Source organism: Myotis nattereri, assembly GCF_964212035.1.
Source record: "Myotis nattereri genome assembly, chromosome: 15".
Classification (NCBI taxonomy): Eukaryota; Metazoa; Chordata; class Mammalia; order Chiroptera; family Vespertilionidae; genus Myotis; species Myotis nattereri.
The window spans coordinates 31,009,706-31,028,550 of record NC_138090.1 but is presented as its reverse complement, the minus strand read 5'-3'; the positions used below and the strand labels follow the sequence as shown (position 1 = coordinate 31,028,550).

Sequence of the window (18,845 nt, the reverse complement as noted above, 5' to 3'; positions counted from 1 at the left end):
GAGAGAATCATTGATCGGCTACCTCCTGAATGCCCCTGCCCCCCTCTCCCCCGACTGGGGACCAAGCCCACAACCTGGGCATGTGTCCTTGACTGGAATTGAACCCAGGACCCTTCAATCCACAGGCCAATGCTCTATCCACTGAGCCAAACCAGCCAGGGCTCTCCTGTGTTTTCTTCTGGAAGTTTTAGAGCTTGAACTCTTGTATTGTGGTCTCTGATCCGTTTTTGACTTAATATTTGAGTATGATAAGAGACTTAGATCAACAGTAAAGATTTTAAAATAAAAACAAATAAAAAGAGACTTAGGTTGTGGAGAAGAGTTATAGCAGGCCTGAGATGGCGCTCCTTAGAAAGGCCTGCTTGCAAAGTTGGCCTTTGCCTGGTGTCTGGAAACAGATTTCAGGAGAGTTCCCACTATTCTCAGAATTAGAGGGGCTCATTGTGCCTAAGTTTGTACAAGTACTGTAATTTATGCTGAACACCTGCTTTCTTTCTGGAAGTCTGGAATATTAGAACACGCTAGGCAGAGATGCCTGCCTGACCTGCCCCTAGTAGAAACCCTGGACACTATGTCTCTAATCAGCTTCCTTGGTAGATAGTGTTTCACATGTATTGTTGTAACTCCCTGCTGGACAAATTAAGCCATTCTGTGTGACTCCCTGGGAAGGGGCCTCAGCCACCTGTGCCTGATTTCCTCCAGACCTCACCTCATGCACCTTTTGCTGATTTTGCTGTGTGTCCTTTGCTGTAATAAATCAGCCTTGAGTGGTGGGAATGCAGACTGGTGCAGCCATTATGGAAAACAGTATGGAGTTTCCTAAAAAAAATTAAATAATGGAACTGCCATCTGACCAGCCATCCCACTTCTAGGTATATATCCTAAGAAACCCAAAACACCAATCAGAAAGAATGTAGCCCAGCCAGCATGGCTCAGTGGTTGAGTGTAGACCTATGAACCAGGAGGTCACCATTGAATTCCTGATCAGGGCACATACCTAAATTGTGGGCTCGATCCCCAGTGTAGGGCAGCCAATCAGTGATTCTCTCTCATCATTGATGTTTCTATTTCTCTCTCCTTCTCCCTTCCTCTTTAAAATCAATTTTAAAAATATATTGGAGAAAAAAGATAGAATGTATGCACCCCTATGTTCATAGCAGCACAATTTATAATAGCTAAGATCTGGAAACAGTAGATGAGTGGATAAAAAAAGTTGTGGTACCATGGAATACTATGCAGCAGTAAAAGAGGAGGAGAATCTCTTACCCTTTGAAACAGCATGAGGGACCTGGAGAGTATCATGCTAAGTAAAATAAGTCAGTCAGAGAAAGGCAAGTATCACATGATCTCATTCATATGTGGAATTTAAGTAACAAAATAAACTGATGAATGGAGTGGATACAGAGACATGGAAGCATGAACAGAGTGCAGAATCTCAGAGGGAAGGCAAGGGAGGGTGGGTGGGTTGGAGGTAATCAACCAATGACCTTGTATGCATATATGCATGGCCATGGACACAGACAATGAGGTGGTGAGGGTTGGGAGGTAGAGACAGGCTGGAGGAGGTCGGGGTGGAGGAGGACATATGTAATACTATTATTATAATAATAGTATTATGATAATACTATTAAAATTATTCAACAATAAATAATTATTTTAAAAAGTAATGAATTATTAAAAAAATTAAAATAAGGAATAGACCAAATAAAATAAAACAATTATAATAAAAGAATAAAAATTTTAAAAAATCAGAGCTTTGAGTACAATTATATTCTGAGTCTTGTGAGTCCTCCTGATGAGTCACTGATCCTGGGGATAGTCTTGGGGACATTGACGTATCCAGGGATGTGCAATTGCTTCAGGACCAATTGTCAGAAAGACTGTCTTTCCCCTTGTAATTGTCTTGTCACCTTTATCAAAGTCAATTGACCACAAATGTAAGGATTTATTTCTGGATTCTATTCAGGTCCATTATGCCAATATTACATTGTCTTGATTATGTGGATTTATAATAAGTTTTAAAATCAGATAGCATAAGTCCTCCAACTTTGTTCTTTTTCAGAATTATTTGATTATTCTAGGTCCTTTGCATTTCCATATAATTTTTAGGGTCAGCATGTCAACATTTACCAAAAAGCTTACTGGGTTGTTATTGCAATTTTATCATATCAATAGAAAATGTCAATGGAGAATGAATATCTTAACAATGGTGAGTCTTCCAGTTTATAAACATGACATTTAGTGTCTCAACAACGTTTTGAAGTTTTCAGTATATGAGTATTGTGCTTCTTTTCTAAAATTTATTCCTAAGTATTCTTTTTGATGTTAATTTGAATGAAATTGTTTTCTTAATACAGTGGGGCCTTGACTTACGAGTGTCCTGACTAACGATTTTTTTGAGATACCAGCTGTCTCTTGGCTGATTTTTTGCATTGAGTTGACAGAGTAATTTGAGTTAACGAGCTCCTTAACAACCTCGGTCTCAGAACGAATTAAACTCATAAGTCAAGGCCCCACTGTATTTGAATATTTGTATTGCTAGCATATAGCTATAAAATGATTTTTGTATACTTTGCTAAATTTATTAGTTCTGGTATTTGTTTCATGTCAAGATTATGTCATCTGTGAATAAAAACAGTTTTACTCTTTCTTTCCCATCCCGGTACCTTTAATTTCTTTATTTACCTTATTGGCACTGGCTTGAACTTCCAGTACAATGTTGGTTAGCAGAGGCAGAAGTGGACATCTTTGCCTCATTTCTGATCATAATAAGAGGGAAAGCATGAAGTATGACGTTAGCTGTGGGCTTTCATAGATGCCCTTTATCAAGTTTTGTAAATTCTCTTTTATTCCTAGTTTGTTTAAAATTTTTATCACACAGCCAAACCACTTGGCATACCTGTTACCAACTACAGGCATACCTTGTAGTATTGCTTTTCACTTAATTGCACTTCACAAATGTTGCATTTTTTACAAATTGAAGGCAAGACCCTCCACCATCAAAAGATCATGACTCCAAAAAAAAAAAAATCATGACTCCCTTTATAATGGTGGTCTGGAACTGATTCAGCAATATCATGCCTGTACTTTCTAAAAAATGTTTTTAATTTATTGATTGATTTTTAGAGAGAGAAATAGACATCAATTTGTTGTTCCACTTATGCATTCATTGGTTGATTCTTTTTTGTTTTTGTTTTTTTAATTTTTATTGATTTCAGAGAGGAAGGAAGAGGGAGAGAGAGATAGAAACATCAATGATGAGAGAGAACCATCGATCGGCTGCCTCCTGCACACCCCTACCAGGGATTGAGCTCGCAACCCAGGCATGTGCCCTTGACCAGAATCAAACCCACGACTCTTCAGTCTGCAGGCCGATACTCAATCCACTGAGCCAAACTGGCTAGGGCCATTAGTTGATTCTTGTGTGTGCCCTGACCAGGGATAAAACCTGCAACCTTGTGTATTGTGACAATGCTATAACTAACTGACCCCCGTACTCTTCTTTTGCATTTATTAAAGTGACCATGTGTTTTTTGGTCCTTTGTTCTATTAATATAGTATGTTACGTTAATTGATTTTCAGGTGTTAAGCCAACCTTGCAGTGGGGGGTGAATTCTTCTTAGTCATGGTGTAGAATCCTTTATATATGTAGCTAGGTTCAAGTTGCTAATATTTTATTGAGGATTTTTGCATATTTAGTTATGAAGGCTATTGGTCTGTCATATTGCTTTCTTGTGCTGTCTTGCTCTGGTTTTGGATCAGGATAATATTAGCCTCGTAGAATGAGCTGGAAAGTGTTACCTCCTCTATTTTCTCACCCATTTTCTTTTGAGGGGATAATTTATGGTCCTTTATGGGTGTACGTGAACAGTTCTCTGTTCTCTTCTCAAGGCTGATTCTTTGCAGAGATGTCTTAGGATTTATGCACGGCAGCTCAGTGTCATTGGCTATGTCCAGGGTCATTTGCTGGTAGATGTGGCTCAAAAAGGGGCAGGTGCCTGGCATTCCTGAGACACCTTATCTGATCACATCTGCAGGTGGTATCTCAGAGCTCCCCTGCAAGGATTGGGAGTCTGCTCACCTAGCAGCTGGGATATCTGGCTGAGGGTGCTTCTCTCCCCTTCTTTTTTAACAGAGCAGCCACGAACCACAAGGTACGCGAGCAGGTGCGCCTGGAACTGAGCTTTGTGAACTCAGACCTGCAGATGCTCAAGGAAGAGCTGGAGGGGCTCAACATCTCAGTGGGAGTCTATCAGAGCACAGAGTAAGTGTGGGTAACGCTTCTTCCAGGTACTTTCTGAGCCTCAGATCATGCCACACCACGAATGGGGCAGGGATAGTCCAGGGGGTGGGGCAATCCCGTTTGGAAAGCAAGGAAATGATTAGATTTGGGGTTGAGCCAGATACCAGGGATGAACTTCTGGAGTTTGCTGGGAACATCTGGAGAATTGGACAAAGGCATTTGTTTGTCCTGGGACCCTTTGGGACATGGTTTTATGGGAGAACTGCATGGCTGGATCCAGGCAAGGAGATGGCCTCTCCCACATGAACTGGGTGGCTCAGCCATAAAAATGCCCTGAAAGTGCTTTTGTGGTTAGCTTTGAGAGCCGAACTGCCAGGTGGGGCCCAGGTTGCTCTGTCTTCTTCCCTTGAGGCTCAGGCCTCACCACCATGCACAAGGACTGGATCACTTTGTTGATAGAATGCAAACATGTCTAAACTGCCTTTTATGTCAAAGATTAGGGGACTCATGGAGTTCTCTGAGGAGAAGCAACTGAGACTTCAGGAATGTGCTCCGTTAAATATTTGAGGAACGGATGTTCTAACTCAGAAGTGTCCCATAGGTAGTGTTTGTGTGAGGCGAGGTATTAAGGCAGGGGTCCTCAAACTACGGCCCGCGGGCCACATGCAAATACAAATATTGTATTTGTTCCCGTTTTTTTTTTTTTTTTTTACTTCAAAATAAGATATGTGCAGTGTGCATAGGAATTTGTTCATAGTTTTTTTTTAAACTATAGTCCGGCCCTCCAACGGTCTGAGGGACAGTGAACTGGCCCCCTGTTTAAAAAGTTTGAGGAGCCGAAACCGGTTTGGCTCAGTGGATAGAGCGTCAGCCTGCGGACTGAGGGGTCCCAGGTTCGATTCCGGTCAAGGGCATGTACCTTGGTTGCGGGCACATCCCCAGTAGGAGATGTGCAGGAGGCAGCTGATCGATGTTTCTCTCTCATCGATGTTTCTAACTCTCTATCTCTCTCCCTTCCTCTCTGTAAAAAATCAATAAAATATATTAAAAAAAAAAAAAAGTTTGAGGACCCCTGTATTAAGGTGTGACTTTAAGAAAGCTCAGGGAGTCTCTCGCCCCAAGGTGGGAACTGTCCATCTTTAAGGAGAAATAACTTTGAGAAGCTCCAAAGAAGAGTTTGCCTCCTTTATTGCATGGGGAAGTGAAACTTCTTAAAAGGGAGGAGAGCCCGAAGGGAAACTCAGTCAGAAAATCGATCCCTGGATTAACAGGAGGATGACATTTGAAAACCTTGAGTCATCTTTGGAATGTGCTTTTCCTGATTGTCCCCAGTCCTCTGCACGCCACAGGTGTGTTTTTCAGAGCCAGAGGGAGAGCGTTAGCCCGCGAGACCTGTGAAGCCCCTGTTCTCCCCTTTGTGACGCCCGTGGGCCCTGGCTCACTCAGCTCTGGGCTCACAGTGTGGTTTTGGTCACCTAACCAGGACCAGTGCAGTGTTTCTCCCAGCCTACACTCTGGTATTAAATTCCAGTGTTTTGCCCAAGAGGTCAAAGTTCCTCGAGGAGGCAAGGCAGGGCCAATCTTTGGTGAGAAATGGAGGATGCTTCCTATTCCCACTTGTACTGAAGCTCAGGGATGTCCATTGTAAAGACCTCCCACAGAGACATGCAATTAAGGCTTCAGTGTGGTCACAGTGTGGCTCTAAAGTGGCCAGTTGTCCCCTGGGCCGTTGGGAAGAGGAGATAGAGATGTGCACATTCATAATGCCCCCTTGCATTTGAATCCCCCCTCTTCCTGTTTTCAAAGCAGATTGCCTCTTTCTTAGTTGATCTTTAAACACTTCTGTGAGGTAGGCAAGGAAGAAACAATCTCATTGTGCAGAGGAGAAACACAGGGATATCAGAGGTTAGCCTAAGAGTGGGGCTGGGGCTCCCTGGCCAGGGGGGTCTCCTGGACAGGCACAGAAAGAGCAGACCTTGCCTCCAGCCCTATGTGGGGTGAGGACAGGCGGGTGCTGAGGACAGAGGGGAGGGGCATGGCCCATCCTCATCTCCTTCCAGCAGGGTCCGGCTTTCCCTGCGGGCTTTGGGGAAGCCACAGGCCCCGTTGGATCTTGCCTGCTTTGAGCACAGCCCCTTGCTTTCCTTCCAGCACAGAGACAGTTTCAGCTTACAGCTGCATTGTCCATTCACCCTGCTTAGCATTCCTGGCCTTCTCCCCTGGCCGGGCTGAGCAGCCTCAGGAGGTCTCCTGTTACAGGTCAGGGAGCTAAATCCCTGTTTGCAGAACACAGCCTGAGCCAGGTTCACTTCCTGTTGGCCCTGCCCCTAAGAACTAGGCTCAGGGTGCACTCCCAGGGTAACCTATGGGGTAACCAAGTAGTCACTTGCTGGAGGAGGAGGTGGAGGGGAAGTAGCTAGCCAGGGCCTGACCCTGGGCTGGGAGCTAGGAGCACTTAGTTGTCCGATGGGGCATCTGCCCTCAAGGCCTTCCTCATGCAGGTGATGAGACACCTAGAGAGATACACCCCAAGGAGGAGGCAACTGAGAGCCCAGGGATGAGGGCTGCAGGCGAGGTGGGACCCAGGCGCAGGTCCTGGCACATGGTAGGTTCTCAGCAAAGTTACTGGAGGAAGGGCTGAGATTGGAGGGATAAACTGATTGAGCTGGTGGTAGGCCCTTGTGTGTTAGGCTGAGACCAGGACAGGGATGTGTCCAGAGTCTTCTTTATGGAAAATGAACTGGTGTTTGGGGTTGATGTGAGGAGGGGGTGGTGGGGACCTGAGCTGGCTACTGGGGAGGCTGTAGGTACAGAGTGGCCAGTATAGGGATATTCATAAACCAAGGTGCTGTGCTTCTTCTAGGGAGACGTTTACAATCCCGCTGATTCCACTTGGCCTGAAGGAAACCAAGGATGTTGACTTTTCAGTCGTTCTCAAGGTAAATCTCAAAGCAATGGGAGCTGGAATCACTTTTTTCTTAAAAGCCTATGTCACTGAGCTGGATGCTGGTGTGTCACTGGCCCTGCCTGCTGGGTTCAGGTGGGAAGTGGGAGAAGTACTCTGATTGGAGTCTCTGATATAAAAATTTAGTATCCCAGCAAGTGGCCTTAGGCTCAATGGGCCAAGCGTCCATTGGTCTCTGCAGGGTGAGCCCGAGCCCCGTGGCTGCACAGAGAACTTAGTGCAGTCTTCTGGCATTCTTTAGTCACTCTGAGGCCAAGTCAAAGCGTGTCTGTGGTGCCTTGTATGCATATATGCATCACCCATGGACACAGACAGTAGGGTGCTGAAGACCTGGGGCAAGGGGCGGGGGCACGCTAGAAGAGGCCAAGGGGGAAATTGGGGGACATATGTAATACTTTCAACAATAAAGATTTATTTTTTTTAAAAAAGAGGGTCTGTGGTGGACATGCTTTAGAATTAAAAAATTATATCCTATTTTAGTATTTTTTTTCTTAAATTTTGTAACTGATATAGGCCATATTTTTGGAAAAATAGCTACATATTTTCCCTAAACATTTTGTGAAAATTTCCAAACTTACAGGAAAGATGAAAGAATTTTACAGTGGACTCCTGTATATTCACTACCTAGATTCTATCATGAACATTTTATTATAGTTACTTTCTCACAGATTTATCCATCTCTGCATCCTTGTGTCTGTATACCAACTCCTTTTTTAAAATATATTTTTTATTGATTTCAGAGAGGAAGGGAGAGGGAGAGAGAAAAAAGAAACATCAATGATGAGAAAGAATCACTGATTGGCCACCTCCTGCATGCCCCACACTGGGGACCGAGCCTGCAACCTGCTTATATGCCCCGATCCGAATTGAACCGTGACCTCCTGGTTCACAGATTGACGCTCAACCACTGAGCCACACTAACCAGGCTCATCTTATTTTTTGATGCATTTCAAAGTAAATCAAAGATGTTGGTTTCCACTGTCCTTAAATACATACGTGAATAACTAGAGTTTATGGTTGTTGTTTTTCCCCCATCCAATTTCTGGGGATCTGGTCTCCTCCCCCTCACCCCTCTTTTTCTTTCTTTGTCCTTTCTTCTTCCTTTTTTAAAAAATAATTGCTTTATTGAGATATAAATTATATACCATACAATTCGCCTCTTACAATTGAACAGTATGTGACTTCCTTTTGACTGTGTGTGTCTCTGGCAGGCAGATGATACCTGTAGGCCCACCTGTGCCTGTCACCGAGCTGGATGCTGGTGTGTCAAAGGCCCTGCCTGCTGGGTTCAGGTGGGAAGTGAGAAAAGTGCCCTGATTGGAGGCAGCAGGAAATGCCTCGCCTCCAGGCTGGGGCCAGGAGAGCCTCCTGAAACCTGGAATGCCCTCCTGTTTCTCCTCTCCCAGCTCCATTAGTCTGAGTTTTAACAAATCCCCTCAGACTTCCAGTTAGGAGGAGGAAGTGGAGATGGGGTGGGAGGTAGTGCCCGTCTCTGAGCTTTCCAGCACAGGCCTGGTATATAGGAATTAATCCCAGCATCATGAAAAAGTGCTTCAAAGAATTAAGTTTCTTTTCATAGTAATCCCCGTGACTCATTCTGGACTAATTTTAGTTTAGGAAAGAATAAAGTATCATATGGTATTTGGGGCACTGTAGCATTTGTCCTTTTTTTTTTTTTTTTTTTATATATTTTATTGATTTTTTACAGAGAGAAAGGGAGAGAGATAGAGAGTCAGAAACATCGACGAGAGAGAAACATCGATCAGCTGCCTCCTGCACACCTCCCACTGGGGATGTGCCCGCAACCCAGGTACATGCCCTTGACCGGAATCGAACCTGGGACCTTTCAGTCCGCAGGCTGACGCTCTATCCACTGAGCCAAACCGGTTTCGGCAGCATTTGTCCTTTTAAAAGCAATCAGTTCCTGGTCTCCCGATCGAACTCCTGAGGGGACACTTTGCATATTAGCCTTTTATATATATAGATGTGACTTTAGTTTGGACTTTGATTTATGAAATATAATTAAGGACTAGTTGTTTTACCATATAAAAAAATAATAATAAAAGCAATCAGTTAATGCTTTGAAAGCTTCTGCACTTGACTTCCCTTCTGGAGCAGAGACTTGACTCACTTGACATAAGCCTCTTCACCCAGGGCCTTTTTGCCTGCAGCCTTGTTTAATCCTGGTGCAGGTCCCTGGGAGTGTGGGGTTCATTTTGGGTTTGAGAAGGACATTGGTGGTCTTGTAGGGCCCAAGATCACCAGAGATTGGATTATCTGGGTAGAAAACAATCTAGGAAACAGTTTTGTGCCAGCCTTTCACAGGCTACTTGAACTTTTAGATGTGACACTATCACAGGCCTGACACTCAGACTGTCTGTCTGTGGAAATGTCTTCAGTTGCTTTTGTAGGTTAATTTTCTTAAGATTTAATTTGTTACTTGATGCTAGAGCTGCAAGAGTGTAGGCATTTTAAAGGGAGAGTCTTGGAGAAACTTGGGAATTTTATGGGCATCTGTAAGGATTCAAACATGTCACGTGCTGAATTCCACATTAAAGCCAGTGAAAAAAATCACGTGCTGTGGCCAGCTACTATTCAGCTGAGGCTCCCAACCATGTCATTTTAGCCTAAAAGGGACTCTACAAATGTCAGTTAGACAAAAATGAGAACGTTTGGGGACATTCTGTTTTCTCCCTTCCACATTTGTGCTTCTGAGTAACAGACAGGTGCTACAGAAATAGTTTGCCTGACTTCATTAGGGCCATTCAGATTGTCTTTAAATCTGTCAGATGTGTCTGTGTGACGTTTAAAGGTTAGTAAAGCCTCACAATGTGATTTGGTTTTATTTTAAATAAATAGGCTTTAAAATGGTCTCATTAAAAAGCACCATCATGCCGAAACCGGTTTGGCTCAGTGGATAGAGCGTCGGCCTGCGGACTGAGGGGTCCCGGGTTCGATTCTGGTCGGGGGCATGTGCCTGGGTTGCGGGCACATCCCCAGTGGGAGATGTGCAGGGGGCAGCTGATCGATGTTTCTCTCTCATCGATGTTTCTGGCTCTCTGTCTCTCTCCCTTCCTCTCTGTGAAAAAATCAATAAAATATATTTAAAAAAATATTTTAAAAAAGCACCAAAAAAAAACACACCATCATGTCTGACCAGTGTGGCTCGCTTGACCTATGGTTGAGTGTTAACCTATGAACCAGGAGGTCATGGTTCCATTCCCGTCAGGGCACATGCCCGGATTTCAGGCAGATCCCCATTAGGGGGCATGCAGGACACAGCCAGTCAATGATTCTCTCTCATCATTGATGTTTCTATCTCTCCCTTCCTCTCTGAAATCAATAAAAATAATTTTTTATAAAGCACCATCAAACTACATTCTCTTACCTGACAATTCAAGTTGTTGTTTTTGCTTTTAAATAGAGCTTTATTTATTTTTCTAATTAAAAACACTATTCTAAAACATTCAGAAAATATCAGGACGTGTGGAGATCCTGCAAAACCCACTACCTCTCCCCAATAACTTGCTCAGCATTTAATCTTTGGACTCCTGGGCTCTTCCTCTGATCAGGGGCCTCCCTCCTGAGGACGTGTGACTCCTCCCTTCCGTGAGGGCTTAGTGTGGTGTCTCCTTGTGCTAAACAAGATAGCTGTTAATTTCCTGCTTTCGGCAGCTTCCATCAGCAGTTCTCTGTTAGCTTCTTTGCACACTTCGCTGAATATTCCCATTGGATGAATTTCTGGATGTGAATCTGGTAGGTCAAAGATACATATTCTGTTATGTGACTTCCCACCTGAAATGGTCCTGCTTACATTCCTTACAGTGTGGAACTGCTACCCTCAGTATCATTCATCATGTGGATTTTTAAAAAACTATCTTTTTGATTTTTGTGAAATCAAGGCAAAAGTGATACCTTATTACAGTTTGCAATTCTTTGATCAGAAATAGAGTTGAATACATTTTTGTGTATGTTTATATGCCCCTTGCATTTCTCTTTTTCAAAATGACTGTTATTGTCCTTTGCTTGCCATAGTGTTGCTCTTATTACATAAAACAGTTTTGTTTTGTTTTTAACATGTGCAAGATAGTAACTCTTGGTGTTATATACTGCTAATATTTCTCTCAGTACATTCTTTCCTTTAACTTTTGTTATATAAGCAATAACCAGTTTAAAAAAACACTGTGTTTTTCTTCATACAGGTTTTATATTGTTAAAGTTATCAGTTCTTCTCTTTACAATCTGCCTTGCTGACATCTCTAGAAAGGCATTCTCTCTATGCCAAGATGTCATAAATATTTTGCTATTGTTTCTCTTACTGCTTTGTTTAAAATTTTTTAACATCAAATCTTTAATCTGTCTGGAATTTGTTTTGGTGAAAATGTGTGGTGTAAGGCTTTAACGTTTTATTTTCACCAAACAGGCAGCCAGTTTCCCATGCACTATGTATAAAGACTCCATCTGTGGTGCTGGGTGATGTCTGTTTTCCTCCTTCCCTCCACCCCCACCACCCTACCCTCTTCCATCCTGCTCTGTGCCAGGGAGACAGCGACTAGCTCCTACTCTGTGGTTTTTTTATTGGGTGTGGCCAAGGGGGAGGGGCACCAGCAGGAGATGAGAGGATGGGAAGAGAGGGAAGTTGGCATTTATTCCCAGCTCCCTCAACTGGCTTCCTTTGTTGTTGTTATTGTTGTTAATCCTCACCCAAGGATATTTTTTCCATTGACTTTTAGAGAGAGTGGAAGGGAGAGAGGGAGGGGGAGGAAAAGAGAGAGTGTGAGAGAAACTTAGATGTGAGAGAGACACATCAATTGATTGCCTCTTGAACACACCCTGACCCTGGGGGTCGAATCTGCAACCCAGTTACACGTCCTTGACTGGGAGTCGAACCTGTGACCCTTTGGTGCGTGGGCCAACCCTCGCCGGCCCCGTTTGCATTCCCATAGGGAAGGTCATGGTGGCCATTCAGAACCCACCTCAGGTAGCCACCTCTCCGGGTTTCAAAGCTCCTTCTCCCCCTTGGCCCTTTAGCTCTGGGGTTCTAATGGCCCTGGGGCTCCCACACCATCCACACCACTGTAACAGCTCTTTCCTTAAACTCATAGCCGTCACACCATTTGTGTGTGCCACTCCTTCCTCCCTGAATCTGTTGGATGCTTCAGCCTTCCCCACTTCCTAGAATTCTTGCTTTAGTTATATACCTGATTCTCGAATTCGCTTCAGCCTGTTTCAGATCCATATCTGGTATCATTGATCATTTCTCACTGTTTAACCCCTGTATGTTTCAACACTTTGTAAAGAGAGCCAGCTTCCGTTATTATTATGCTTTTCAAAACGTTCTTAGCTTTTCTTCCACGTTTTTACTTTCATACTTTGTCAAGTTTTGCAAAAATGGTATTTTTGGGTTTTAATTGAAATTCATTAGAATCGGAGTCAAATCTAATTTGGACAAAAATGCACCTTACAGTGTTGCACATTTTCATCCATGAATATATTTCTAATTGTTGCTATCAACAAACAGCAAGTTTTGGGGGCAGAAACAACATCTGTCTTATTTAAATGATTTTATGAATTAACCCAACCAGCGTGGCTTGGTGATTGAACATTGATCTGTGAACCAGGAGGTCACGGTTCGATTCTTGGTCAGGGCACATACCCGGGTTGCAGACTCAGTCCTCAGTGTGGGGCATGCAGGAGGCAGCCAATCAATGATTCTCATCATTGATGTTTCTATCTCTCTCCCTCTCCCTTCCTCTCTGAAATCAATGAAAAATTATTTTTAAAAAATGACTTTATGAATTGAATGAAAGACTGACATAGCTAATGTCCTTCACTAAAGTTTAATAGTTACCTGCTTAATTACATCATTATTGTAGAAAGTGTGTAAAGAGGATCCTCATAGACACTTGGGAAACATGATTGCACAATCTCTCCCCACCTTTCCTGCAGCCAGGGAGCGCCAGTGCTCACAGAGGATGTTTGCAAGAATGTGTTCTCCACCCCCCTATACTGCTCTTGTTTTCTCCCCTGTAAAACTTGCCATCTTCTAATATACCATGTGATTTACATATTTGTTGTGCCTGTTACTTATTGTCTGTGCTCCTGAGAGAATATAAGCTCCGCTGGGCAGGATCTTTGTTTTGTTCACTGATGCAGCCCAGGCACTGTGAACGTGCCTGGCATAGGCCCGTGCGCATCAGTAGTGCCCTGTGCCTGAGTGGGCTCACAGAGTGCTTGTCAGGCACTGGGCAGTGGGCCCAGTAGGAAGTCTCGCTGGGGGGCTTCATTTGTGGACGTGCCAGAGCTGCTGTCACTCACATCGCAGGCCCTGAGGGTAGGATCCCCTAGATACAAGGTTCCTTTTCCAGGAAGACCCTGGGAGCCCAGAGGATGCAGGTCTGAGCTCCTGAATATCTGCGAGGTTTACCAGAATCATTTAATGTACAGGTCACTTACCTGTGTTGCAAAGACATTTTTAGAAATAATAATTTCAGCTTTCCTTTTTATTGAAACAACAAAAGCAAAATTTTAAAATACACATAAATACAATTAAGAAAATAAACCCTACCACTCAGAAAATCATGGTAGTATCCAAGCTCCCATAGGTTTCTTTGTATTCTACATGTATTTTTTTAAATATATTTTTATTGATTTCAGAGAGAAAGGGAGAGGGGGAGAGAGATAGAAACATCAATGATGAGAAAACCATTGATTGGCTGCCTCCTACACGGTCCCCACTGGGGATCCAGCCTGCAACCCAGGCATGTGCCCTTGACCAGCATCAAACCCAGGATCCTTCAGTCTGCAGGCAGGGCAGCACTCTCTCCACTGAGCCAAACCAGCTAGGGCTTCACGTATTTTTCAAGTGAGCACATTAGACGTTACTCTTTTACCTTTTTATGGTTTTGAATCACACCTTATTTCCATTTTATCTTACAGGATTTTATTCTGGAACACTACAGTGAAGATAGCTACCTATATGAAGATGAAATAGCAGATCTTATGGATCTGAGACAAGTATGTTTCTGTATGCAGCAGGGAGGGGAGGGTGGCTGCTGGAGCTTGTTGAGTCTTCAGAATATTCTCCCTATTGCATTTGAAATCTTACAGAATTGCAGATGGTTGGAGGTGATCGGGAGGGGCTGTTAGAATCATCTGTCTACTTGTCACATAGGCCACAGAAGGGAAGAGGCCTGCCCACTGGCATGGCTGGGGCTCGATTCTGGCACTCCTGAGTTCATCCCAGCCCTTCCACCCCTCCTAGAGTTCATGATACCAATAGCAGGGCCAAGCTCCACAGAAACAGCGAGTGTGAGCCCCTTCCAGCCTGTGTGTCCCCCTCACCCCCAGGTGCCGCTTCTTTCCTTTCAGGCTTGTAGGACGCCCAGCCGGGATGAGGCCGGTGTTGAGCTGCTGATGAGTTATTTCCTCCAGTTGGGCTTTGTTGAGAGCCGGTTCTTCCCGCCCACCCGGCAGATGGGGATCTTGTTTACATGGTAGGTGCCTGGGGCTGGGGCTGGGGCTGGGGCTGCCCCACTCAGTCCCTGCTTGGAGCCTGGGCACCACAGAGGCTCCTGTGCACTGTGGGCCCCTCTCTCTAATTGTCCCCTTGATACAGGACGCGTAGATAAACGTGTTTATTTGCGAAGGGGACCCAAGGGGAGAAGGCTGCCACAGAGTTTGCCTTTTGCTTCTCAGAACAAGTGAGCCGAGGAGAAGAGGCATTTCTTCCTGCTCATTTTATCCTAGGGAACCACTGGGCTCTGAGGTGGAACTAACAAGGAGCAAGATTCTTGTCCCAGATGAGGTGGGGCTGGGAATCAGGTTTGTCCCAACGACAAGGGTGCAAACAGAAATCGATCAAATAGAAAACAAAGCTGAATATTTAAGATTAGTGCTGCTGAAATACTTTACAGCTGCTGTGCCTGTTCTGAGTGGGGGTGAGAGGAGACTAAGTCCCGACGGTGAGGGTTAAATGAACCCACAGCAGGCCCACGGGATGCCTGCTCTTGGAAAGGAAAGGCAGGTGACTGTGTAAAGATGCTGTTAGCTGCCTGCTCCGGAGAAGGAGCTAAAGGTGGTTTCGCCTCAGTCTTGAATTAAGGAGAAGCTCCCTGTCTGCCTGCTGGTTGATGTGTGGACTTTAAAACGAATCCTAAATCTTTTAGACTTTAGCAAGAAGTATGAGGGGTTTGTAATTGCTGTATTTCATTTAGGAGAAGCCTTATCTTTTTTAAATATGTATTTTAGAACAGTTTTGGGGTCACAGCAAAATTGAAGGGAAGGTACAGAGATTTCCCATATACCTCCTGCCCCCACACAGCACACCCTCCCCCAACATCAACATCCCCCCCCAGAGCAGTACGTTGACTTACTACAGTTGGCACAGTGTCACCCAGAGTCCAGAGTTGACATTAGGGTTCACTCTTGGGACTGTACATTCTGTATGGATTTGGATAAATGTATAGTGAGAAGTATCTACTATTACAGTATGCAGAGTCCTTTTACTGCCCTAAAAAGTTTTTGTGCTCCACCTATTCGCCCCTCCCCTTCTCCCCTCTGAAACTCTGGCAACCACTGATTCTTTCTGTCTCCATTGTTTTGCCTTTTCCAGAATGTCATGTAGTTGGAGTCATACAGTATGTAGCCGTTTCTGATTGGCTTCTTTCACTTAGCAATATGCATCTAAACTTCCTGCATGTCTTTCATGGCTGGATAGCTTTTTTCTTTTTAGCGCTGAATAATATTTCACTGTATGGATGTACCACAGCTTGTTTATCCATTCACCTATTGAAGGGCATCTTGGTTGTGAAACCTTATTTTTGTGTGCTATTGTGCATCTTCAGTATGATCAGGCCCATCATCTTGTTTGGAAATGAAGGCCTCATTGCATGTGCATTTTTGAATTTATTCAAGAAATACGTTTTGTCCATTTTTTACCCCCAAATGGCGTTAACTAGCCAAGTAAACTATTCTCACAACACATTTCTTTTAAATAGGTATGACTCCCTGACCGGGGTTCCAGTCAGCCAGCAGAACTTGTTACTGGAGAAAGCCAGCATTCTGTTTAACGTTGGAGCCCTCTACACACAGATTGGGACCCGGTGTAATCGGCAGGCGCAAGCTGGGCTGGAGTGGGCAATGGATGCGTTTCAGAAAGCCGCAGGTGCGTCTCCGAGAGGGCTGCTGGGTACCTCAACTGAAGTGGGCCTGTGGGTCCTTCCCAGGTCTCACGAGCCTGAAAAGGCCAGGCCAGTTTCCAGCACTGCTGCAATTTCCCACCAAGGGAGTTACTTAATGTTTTACACCCTGTTGACTCCGTCTGGGTCTGGGTTATGGCTCATGTGCACAGGGAATCCTATGGTTAACGATTAATCCTTTCCAAATGAGTAGCCCTAAGGATGGCAGTGAATGAAGTGTTCCTGTGAACACTGTACTGAAGAACAGAGTAAGTTTTTCCGAGTAGTGAAAACATAGGCTTTTAAAAAAAATCATGTGTGCCTCATTGGTGCCTATTACTACTTATGCCTTTATATTTTGCCAATTCTATGAAGCCTGCCCACCTAAGGTTGCTCTTCTTGGCCCTTTGTCAAGTGTCACTCATTACCAACCTGTAGAGGACCAGGGTCAGAGACCTGGTGCAGTGAGTGGGCTCAAGGTGGTGTCCAAGAGTCCCCTCTAGCAGGGCCTGTGTCGGGCATACTCTGGAACCCAGAGGGGAGCAGACAGCCTGCCGCAGTTGCCATCTTTCTATAAAGCGGTCTGTGCTTTGTGGTAAAACCAGAGGAACCAGTCAGATGGGATTCATGGTAGAGATTTTATTCTAGCTCCAGGTTGATGTCTGTTTATGTTGTGACAGTTAATTTTCTAAAGCATAAAAAACGTAAGCCGAGGGCTACAGCTTGAAAACTTCCATTGGAATGGGCTGAGCTGATCCTTCCTGTTTCCTGGGCAAAAGCCCTGAATTTCTGAATGACCTAGGTGTTAAGTGTGAGTGTCCCCTGAGAGCCCCTCAGTCATTCCTGCCCCCTGCTTTGCCTTCCCCTAATGCCTGGTGAGGTTTGGACGTTCTCACAATCATCCCAGGAGACACAGGAATGGACGGGAGCCAGGCTGATCCTTTCTTCTTCTTCTTTTTTTTTTTAAATATATTGTATTGATTTTTTTTTTAACAGAGAGGAAGGGAGAGAGGTAGAGAGCTAGAAACATCGATGAGAGAGAAACATCAATCAGCTGCCTCCTGCACACTCCCCACTGGGGATGTGGCCGCAACCGAGGTACATGCCCTTGACCAGAATCGAACCTGGGACCCTTCAGTCCGCAGGCCGATGCTCTCTCCACTGAGCCAAAATGGTTAGGGCTGGTTTCCTTTCTTAATACAGATGTAAATGTTTTGGAAGAAAGTACTATTTTTTTTTTTTTTTTTTTTTTGTATGTAGAGAATTTTATGAGTTTATTTGAGCCAAACTGATGACATTGCCAGGAAGCAGATCTCAGATGCTCCCCTATCATTTTGTAAACTGTGGTAAAAGATACATAACAAAATTACCATTTTAACAATTTTTTAGAGTATGGTTCATTAGCATTAAGTACTTTCACATTGCTGTACAACTATCTATCTCCAGGGATTTTCATCATCCCAACTGAAACTCTGTTCCTATTAAACAGTAACTCTACATTCCCTCTCCCTTCCAATCCCTGGCAAACATCATTCTACTTTTGTCTGTATGAATTCCAGTCTATTCCACACAACTCATCTCAGTGGAATCATACAATATGTGTTTTTATGATTATTTCACTTAGCATAATGTCTTCTTCCATATTGTAGCCTGTGTCAGAATTTCCTTCCTTTCTAAGGCTGAAAAATATTCCATTGCATGTTTATGCCACATTTTGTTTATCCATTAATCCACCAATGGACATTTAAGTAGTTTCTGCCTTTTGGCTATTGTAAATAATGCTGCCATAAATGTTGTTGCACAACTACCAGTTTAGGTCCCTGCTTTCAATTCTGTGGTGTGTTTCCCTAGGAGTGGAATTGCTGGATCTTAACGGTGATTGAAAATCAGATTTTTTAAGATGCTTCAGGATCTTCCACTTTTATATTTTTGCTTCTGTCATTCTCTATATTTCTGAGCAGCATGGTGAAATAAATATGATCCCCAACTAATGTGCAAAAAATTTCCAATTGTAGGGGTTTTAAACTACCTGAAAGAGACATTTACTCACACACCGAGTTATGACATGAGTCCCGCCATGCTCAGTGTGCTGGTCAAAATGATGCTTGCACAGGCCCAAGAAATCGTGTTTGAGAAAATCTGCCTTCCTGGGATCCAGAATGAGTTCTTCATGCTGGTGAAGGTGGCTCAGGAGGCTGCCAAGGTAAGCCTTCCTGGTTCTTATGACTTTGAGAGTGGGCAGGGTGCGTTGGTGCGGGCTCAGTGGAAGTAGTGGGCTTCCCATGGCAGCTTGCCTATGACTGGGCAGTGTGCCCACCACCCTGGCCACAGTGCTGGCTTGCATTTTCTTGGCAAGTACTGGTGTTTCAGATATGGATCACTGATTCCATCTGCAGCTTGGCCTAAAAACCAGCTTAATGACAGTTGCCTGATCTCCCTGTTAACTCTGACACTGACA

General features: G+C 44.1%; 1 protein-coding gene across 1 annotated transcript in view; it reads left to right on the top strand.

The window, feature by feature from the left end:
• The window catches only part of RHPN2 (rhophilin Rho GTPase binding protein 2), a 56,607-nt gene that overhangs the window by 22,767 nt on the left and 14,995 nt on the right, over positions 1-18,845 (top strand). The window contains exons 3-8 of the mRNA XM_081107646.1: positions 4,136-4,264; positions 7,107-7,182; positions 14,148-14,225; positions 14,580-14,704; positions 16,208-16,374; positions 18,403-18,590. Of these exons, the coding sequence (XP_080963772.1) occupies positions 4,136-4,264; positions 7,107-7,182; positions 14,148-14,225; positions 14,580-14,704; positions 16,208-16,374; positions 18,403-18,590 (763 nt within the window). The remainder of the gene's footprint in view (positions 1-4,135; positions 4,265-7,106; positions 7,183-14,147; positions 14,226-14,579; positions 14,705-16,207; positions 16,375-18,402; positions 18,591-18,845) is intronic.